The following is a 7,960-nucleotide window of genomic DNA, read 5'->3' as shown; positions in this document are numbered from 1 at the left end:
TTCAGGTCTCCTGATGTGTCTGTGCCCTTCTTGGCTTTGCAGCATCACTGTGGACTTTTTTTTTTTTTTTTTAATTTTATTTTGATTTGGGTGAAGATTTACAGAGTAAATTCGCTTTTCATACAGCAGTTCACATATACTTTGTCTCATGTCATTGACCAAAATTTACAATGCAACAGCTCCCCTCCCACTTCCTCCCCATAGTTACCTCTTCCTCTGTCCATCCCTCCATACTCTTCTGCGCCCTGAGCTGTCTCCCTGTGCATAAGCAGCCCTTCCTTCTCCCATGATTGTTCTCTCCAGGGTGTGTGTCTACTTGAGGTAAATGTTTAAGTCACTTGCCTGTACTTTGTTTGGCTGGAAACCACAGGTATGGGTTCAATTCCAGACCTGAAGGGCAGCTAGGGGCCATAGTCTCAGTGGTTTCACCAGGCTCTATTGGACCAGCAAACCTGGTCCCCACCTTCTTTTTTTTTTTTTACTGTGGACTATTTTTATATTTTTTCTATCATCTTTGGAGGGCTTTTAGAAGAATGTAAGGTAAATGGATGTGTTTAGTTAACTATTCCAATTAGGAAGTCACAATTCTTTCCTCTGTGGTTTTCTTTTATCAGAGTCCCATGTTTAATTGCTGGTTGCATAGTGGTTGCATGTTGTTGTTGTTGTTTGCCGTCGAGTCGGTCCCGACTCATAGCGACCCCCTCCTTGGGTTTCTGAGGTAGTATCACTACGGAAGTAGGATTGCCCAATCTTCCTTCCGAGGAGTGGTTGCATAGTAAGTTATTTTACAGCTCAAGGAGTGATCGTCCGATAGACTTCACTACTTGACTTTTTTTTTTTTTTTTTTATGGTAAAATATATGTAACATAAAATTTATTTTGTAGCCCTTTTTAAGTTCACAATTCCATAGAGATACCACCTTGGAAACCCAAGGAATGGAATTTTTTTTTTTTTTTTTTTTGAAAATGAAACCAGATGTCTCAGTGGGATATACTTCTCCACTCCTCCAGAAGATATATTCATAGATTTTGACTAAATATTCAAATAGCACTTTTTGAAACTTAAATGACATAGTTGAAGCATTTAGAATGTAAGGGATTTTATAGATCTTTAGACCCACTGCCATATTTTATAGATGAAGAATTTGAGGCTCACAGAGATTACCTGAGTTTATCTAAGGTGATTAAGCAGGACAGAAATCCCTAAGCTCTTTACTACCATTTTGCTGTGCTATGTGCTATTATTCATATTATGCCGTTCTTAGCTATGTAAGAAAGAGGGTTTTTCAGCTATTAATAAAAAAAAATTTAACTTAAAAATGGTACATATGGCTTACAGTTAACCTCTGAAATTTGGTCTTGGCTACTTAATACATTGGCATGGGTTGTGCTTTTTCTCACATAGATAGTGAATATTATGATATAAATGTGAATTTTGAAAGAATGAGCTGACAGGGTATACTCTAGCCCAAATGAAAACCATATAGTTTATTTTCTCCAAGTTTACTCTTTTCTACTTACAGACTTTATGTGATTTGTTGGCTCTTTTAATTTCTTATTAATATTTTAAAGACGCTTAAGGAGTAGACATATAAACATATAATCTTGAAAAATGACTCTAGTGATAAATAATCTTGACATATTTCAGACCTAATATTTCTAATTTCTTAGTTTAATATAACATGCTCCTATGTTAACACTTAAATTTAAAAAGACTAAAATATATGTCTTTAAAAAATGAGGTTTGCTTATCATTTCTTCAACAAGCATTGGAAGATATACTGTAGAACTTTCATTGCTTTGCTTGGTCTTCAGTTTCAACAGAAAGTTTTTAAAATTAGGGTTTTGATTTTTGATATTCCATGTCTTTAGTGCTTTAAAAGCATTGAGGTTTTGATATGTATAGTGTGAGTGGCCTTGGGTAGGTTCTGTTCTTTTCCTTTCTTTTTTTTCTCTTTCCTTTCCTTTTCTCAAGCAACTTAAGAAGAAGGGATGTTTGAGTTCAGTTGCTTCAGAATTATATTCTAGGAAGATTTAATTATCTTCAGATTTTACCTTTTGAAATTCATGATGTCATATACTGATTTCTTTTTGTAAATTAAAGAACACTCTGTGTAATATGAATTCTAAGATTTTATTTTACTTTTCCAGTTGGTCATGATGGCAAATGAAGAAATTAATGAAGACTATCCAGTAGAAATTCATGAGTATTTATCGGCTTTCGAGAATTCCATTGGTGCTGTGGATGACATGCTGAAGACCATGATGTCTGTTTCTAGAAATGAGTTGTTGCAGAAGGTATCTTAAGCATGTAACTCCTGAGAGTTTAACTTATAAAACAGAGTGCTGTTTTATGAAGCATATAGACAAAGAAATAGATTGATACAAACCCCTTTTCCTCTTTATTTCAACTCTCTATGTATTTGGTTATTTCTTTTCTTTTTCTTTTTTTTTTTATTGTGCTTTGGGTGCAAATTTACAGAACAGAATTTGTTTTACATTCAACATTTTGTGTACATTTGGTTTCACTCCCAGATTACCATCCCCAGCCCTAACCCACTCTGTTCCTCTCCCTTCCCTGTGACCCCCCCCCCATCCCTGTGCCCTTCTTAGTTGTGCACTCCCATCTGTCCAGCTTTCCCTTGATGTGAATGCTGCCCCTCCAGTGCCTCATGGCCAATTGCTTCCAGGGATCTATCTCCATAGAGTAGGTGGATGCATCACCATGGGTTGGATGTTCTGCATGTAAGTCTTACTACTGTTGGGCTGAGAGCCAGCCCTTGGGAGTGAGTCTTATCTCCTGCCCATAGTGTATCCCAGGGCCATAGTCTTGAGGGTCCCACCAGAATCCATCTGACCAGTCATTCTGGTTGTTGTTATGTTTTTGAATTTTGTTCCACATTTTTCTATCCACTCTAACCAGGATCTTATTTGGTTATTTCTAGGGGGGAAAACAAAAACAAAACTTCAGACTTAGAAAATATTTCCTGACTATAACCTATAACTATTTTAATTTTGACTTGATTTTGAAAAAGGAAAAGGGAGTACTCGGTGTATTCTTTTTGACAGATTCTATCTTGACCTTTTAAGTAAAGCCATGACGTTATCAGGATTTCTGGAAACCCTATAGGAGAAAAACAGTAAATTGACTTTGACAGTCTAAAACAAATCTCATTATGTTTTTTCTGTCTTTGGTATTGCCTAAGCATTTTAGCCTGCTTCTTATACATAAATGCATCATGTACAATGTTTATATTGATAAATTACTTTTGACATACAAAGCCCAGATCATAACTCTCCGAATTAAAATAATTCAAAAGAATTTTTCTTGGATTACACACATTTCTTTGTTTAACTAAAGATGTATCCTGAAGTGAAAATTTGTGGGCAAAAATCATTGGTTAACAAATCTTACTGTTTTTCAAATTACTGCCAAATCATTTAGGTATTGGATTATAGGAAGTGAAAAAAATATTTCTTTGATGCATTGTGCTTGATGAAAGTTAAAAAGGTTACTGATGGTACTCAAAGTTTGCATGCATTTCTTTCATTTTTTCTTTTTTAATAGCTGGACCCACTTGAACAAGCGAAAGTAGATTTAGTTTCTGCATACACATTAAATTCAATGTTTTGGGGTAAGTATATTACTTTAGAGTTAGAAAGCAAATTATTTATTATGCCAAAATAATTTTTTAAATGCTACCTATTTATGTATCATTATACTTTAGGGCACTTTTAAGAGTCAGATATTTATTTTTTTAAAATCAAGATTCCCAAGTGCCCATGAGCCACACGTAAATTTAATATTACATGCAGATGCAATAATTTAAGATTTAATTTGTCATTTGTGTGACTTTCCTTTTTTGTGAGTAGCTAGAGTTTCTTAAATTGTAATGCTTTTAATCAATATACATACCCATTTTATTCCATGAAATCTTTCCCTTATAGTTTATTTGGCTACTCAGGGAGTTAACCCTAAGGAACACCCAGTAAAGCAGGAATTGGTAAGATTTTAATTCATTATTTTCTTTTTATTTTATATGTCTATTTGTTATACATGTGTTATTTTTTACTGATAGACTTGTAGTGTTCTTGAAGTTCGTCTTAGTACCTTGGTTATCCTAATTTTGGAGAACAAGATTATTTAGTGTTGAAATTTTGAAAGTGAGCCAGTTCTCATCACATCTTTGGTTTTTCTTTCCCTTACTTTTGTCAGAGAATTGCTGTTTCAAATATTATATAAATCTTTGGATAGGACAATGTTATGATTCTAGTAATTATTTATAACTTCCATATTATTTTTCCTATAAATTCTTGAAATCCTGTCCATCTCCAGGACTACTTTTTTTTTTTTTTAACTCTTACACAATTCTTAAAAGTATATTCCAGTTGATTTACTAGCAAAGACGGGAAAGTTTCCCCCCCACCTTTTCAATCCCTCCATTAATTCATTTTCTCAGCAGTAAAGTATCCAGTTCAGCAACAAAGCTAAAAGCTTTTTTGGCACCAGTTGTATGTGTACTGTCCAGTAATTCTGCATTAGTGACATATTTACAACCTGTAATAAATCTTTTAGGTTTGTCTTTATATTCCATTTAGATGTGTAAGTACAGTATATAAGGTCTGGTATCTTGGAGGTTTTGCTGACTTCAAAAATTAAATCAAATCATTCAATTTGAAGGAAAAATTAGAAATCAAACTTATGGGTTACCTTTTTGACTTGGCTTTATGAATAAGAATATTGTTAATAAATTTATTCTTTGTGTATATAAATATAAGGTAAATATATATGTGAAATACACTTGACATTTTATTCTTCCCTTGTTCTTGAGTCTTATAGTAGTTGATATGTGTGTTTATTTATACCTTGGTCATTTATTTTAAAGGCGCTCTGGTGGCTTAGTGGTTAACTCATTCAGCTGCTAACCAAAAGGTCAGCAGTTCAAATGCACCAGCTGCTCTGTGGGAGAAAGATGAGGGAGTCTGCTTTTGTAAAGATTGACAGCCTTGGAAGCAGTTCCACTGTGTCCTGTAGGGTCGCTATGGGTCAGAATCAACTTTGGTTTTTGTTTTGGTAACCAGATCTGTTGCCTTTAATTTTTTTTAATGTGTGGACCAAGATATTTCTTCTTTCTTTAAAAGTTCTTGGGAAAAAAACACAAAGCAATTTGAAAAATATTTAAAGCTAATGTGTAAAGCAATATTATATACAGATCTTGGTTTGACCAGTAATACTCGCTTTAAACTGTAAGAACTATTGGATATGTCAGATATGTCATCTGTTTTCAACTTTTTGTAATATTAATAAAATTCATCTTTTTCTTTTAATGCAGAGTTATTTGGAATATTTTAATACTTGTATTGTCAGTGGAAAAGGAGAATATTATCTGCCTTCTTTCACCTCAGAGGCTTTCCCTTCTTTGGAGAAGTATATTCATATTCTCAACCAGGGTTGGCCAATAACAAGCAAAGTAAATCTGTTCCCCTTTCTGTCCTTGTCACAGACATTACTAATTGATCACAGAGCTAGTGTGAGTGGAGATAACTTTCTCTATAATCAGAAATATATATATATATATAATGGTCAAAGGACCATTAAAAAAGTGAATTTGTTCATTCAACAAATATTTGAATGCTTACTGAGTGCCAGGCATTAATTTCCAAGTGAAATGATTCCTTAGTAGATAAAGCTGATAAATGTCCCTGCCCTTGTATCAGCCACCAAGACTGTATCTGGTGGAGGAAACAAACTGTAAAATTAAACAGACAAACATAATAAATATATATGAATATGTAGAATGTTAGAAAGCTATATGTGCTATGGGGAAGAGAAAATAGAGGAAGGTAAGATGGATTGGTAGTGCTTAGAGTTGGATTACAGTTTTAAATGGTTAAGTTGGCCTCCTTGGCAGTGGGTGGAAGGAAGGCAGGGAGTGGCTCTGTGGATGTTTGAGGGCAGATCATTACAGGCAAAGGAATAGGCAGGGCAGAGGCCCTGGCAGAGCTGGGCTGGGTATGTGCAGCAGCTGGTATGCACCATTGTAAGGGCTTTGGCTTTTACTCTGTGTGAAATAGGGCACCATCAGGGTTTTGAGCAGAGTTGTCAATCTTTTACAGTTACATTTTTCTCTATGTTTATATATAACTACTTTGATTATTTCAATGCAACTTGCTGCTAAGCTGTGATCAATCATTTACTCTCCTGTTTTACGGCTGTCATCAACTTTATTTCTCCAATTGAAGTATAGGATAGCCCTTTATTCTGATTAATGGCCACCGAAGATTCAAAATGGTACAGCAACATATTATGTTTCTCACCTTGTAAAGTCTGTTTAGAACTGTATATTTTATTAGGATATTTCATGTGCTTATCAATCAAAACTATGAAATTGAATAAAATGCCTTGTGTTTTCATGCTGCCTGTTTTAATTGTGACACTAAAAGGTAATATAAAAAAAGAAATAGTTAAACACTGCCTTATCCATTTTCTGTTTAGAAAAATTTCAGGCAAGTTTAGTTTGATATATGTTGCAAGTATATGAGAGCTAAGGTTTTAGATTTGTAGACTTCAGATAAAAAGGTCAATATGTGGATTTAGGTTAATGCTAATTTAAAAAAATTTATAGGGACATATAAACAATGTAATGGTTATCTGTATAGTGATGTCTTTGTATAGTTAATTTGTCTTTGGAAACACTCAGCACTTTGACATGGCTTTTTTAGTGCCTCTCTTCCCCCCCAGACTGAACTCCAGGAGAGCGTGGAGCGTGTTTATCCCATTCACTTGCACTTACTAGCACTGTGCACTTAATAGGCAATAAGTATATAACTGATGAATTTAACTGAAGTTGAGTATAATAAAACTTAGTGGTGATGAGCAGCTTAGTAAATCTATTTCATTTCTTTCTTTTATCTTTAAGGAAAGAATTAGAGTGTATATGAACAGAGTCAAGGAAATAACAGACAAGAAAAAGGCTGGCAAACTGGACAAAGGTGCAGTTTCAAGATTTATAAAAAGTGCTCTCTGGGAACCCAAAAGTAAAAATGCACCCAAAGTTGCCAATAAAGGAAAAAGTAAAAACTAACTTTTTGTTTTGATGTATACATATTCAAAAAGTATACCTTTTTTATTGTTTTCCACAAAATAGATGGATATTGTGACATTGCAAGGTTTAAATGTATTCCTTATTGAATATATAAAAGTTATACTTGAAATTTGTAATGCTAAATACTTTCTTTTTCCAGAAAGATTAAGTTATCTTTATTGATTTTCCTATAGAGAGCTATGAGGTTTTAACATTGTGGGTATATATTACTCTTCACCATCATTTGACAAGACTCTTATTTCCATTTATGGGTGGGTCTTTCAAGTACCATTTTATAAACAACTGTGAAATTTAAATTAAATGTTCTTTGTAAACATTTGTACTGTTTTTAATGTACCTTATGAAATAGGCTATCTGAAGACTGTTTTTATTACAGGCAGTCCTTGGATTATAAATGAGTTCTGTTCCTAAGTCTGTCATTAAGTCAAATTTGTACTTAAGTGCAGTAGTTAAATATGGTTCCTGTCTAAGGTCAGTTAATCAAATATTTCTCTTGTATATGGTATATGGTGTACCTTTCTATATGTAAAAAACATAAAGAAACACTTCCAGATACACTGAAACATCTTTAACATAACAAATCAGTAATAATAATGCTTTGATGTACTTGCAAAGTAGTGCCTGTAAAAATAGAACCATTGTTGATATCTTGAATTTTTAATATGATAAGCTTTAGTGGGGTTGGTTCGTGACTACAAGCTGTATATAAGTCAGATGTTTGTAACCTGAGAACTGTATGTGATATGTTTGTTTCATGGTATAATATTAAGAAAGAATGAAATGACTTAAATGTCCAGTTTTTCTTATGTAGTTACTTTATCATGTTTTCATGATTTTAGGAATTAATTGCTTTTC

At 33.5% G+C, this 7,960-nt stretch overlaps 1 protein-coding gene across 1 annotated transcript; it reads left to right on the top strand.

Moving 5' to 3' along the window:
• The first annotated feature begins 2,159 nt into the window (after positions 1-2,159).
• On the top strand, positions 2,160-7,084 carry C1D (C1D nuclear receptor corepressor). The gene is made up of 4 exons (XM_007940074.2): positions 2,160-2,297; positions 3,568-3,634; positions 3,948-4,003; positions 6,920-7,084. The coding sequence occupies exons 1-4, from the start codon at positions 2,160-2,162 to the stop codon at positions 7,082-7,084; spliced, it is 426 nt and encodes a 141-aa protein (XP_007938265.1).
• The last annotated feature ends 876 nt before the right edge of the window (positions 7,085-7,960 follow it).

Source organism: Orycteropus afer, unplaced genomic scaffold (assembly GCF_000298275.1).
Source record: "Orycteropus afer afer isolate SDZICR_OR568_19922 unplaced genomic scaffold, OryAfe1.0 scaffold00065, whole genome shotgun sequence".
Taxonomy (NCBI): domain Eukaryota; kingdom Metazoa; phylum Chordata; class Mammalia; order Tubulidentata; family Orycteropodidae; genus Orycteropus; species Orycteropus afer.
This window is presented reverse-complemented; position numbering and strand designations above follow the sequence as displayed.

Excerpts from the sequence above, each read along its gene's own strand:
- C1D (XM_007940074.2), top strand. The coding sequence starts at position 2,160 with ATGGCAAATGAAGAAATTAATGAAGACTATCCAGTAGAAATTCATGAG. Across the intron at positions 2,298-3,567 it reads GAAATGAGTTGTTGCAGAAG|CTGGACCCACTTGAACAAGC; the intron begins GTATCTTAAGCA and ends CTTTTTTAATAG. Across the intron at positions 3,635-3,947 it reads ATTAAATTCAATGTTTTGGG|TTTATTTGGCTACTCAGGGA; the intron begins GTAAGTATATTA and ends TTTCCCTTATAG.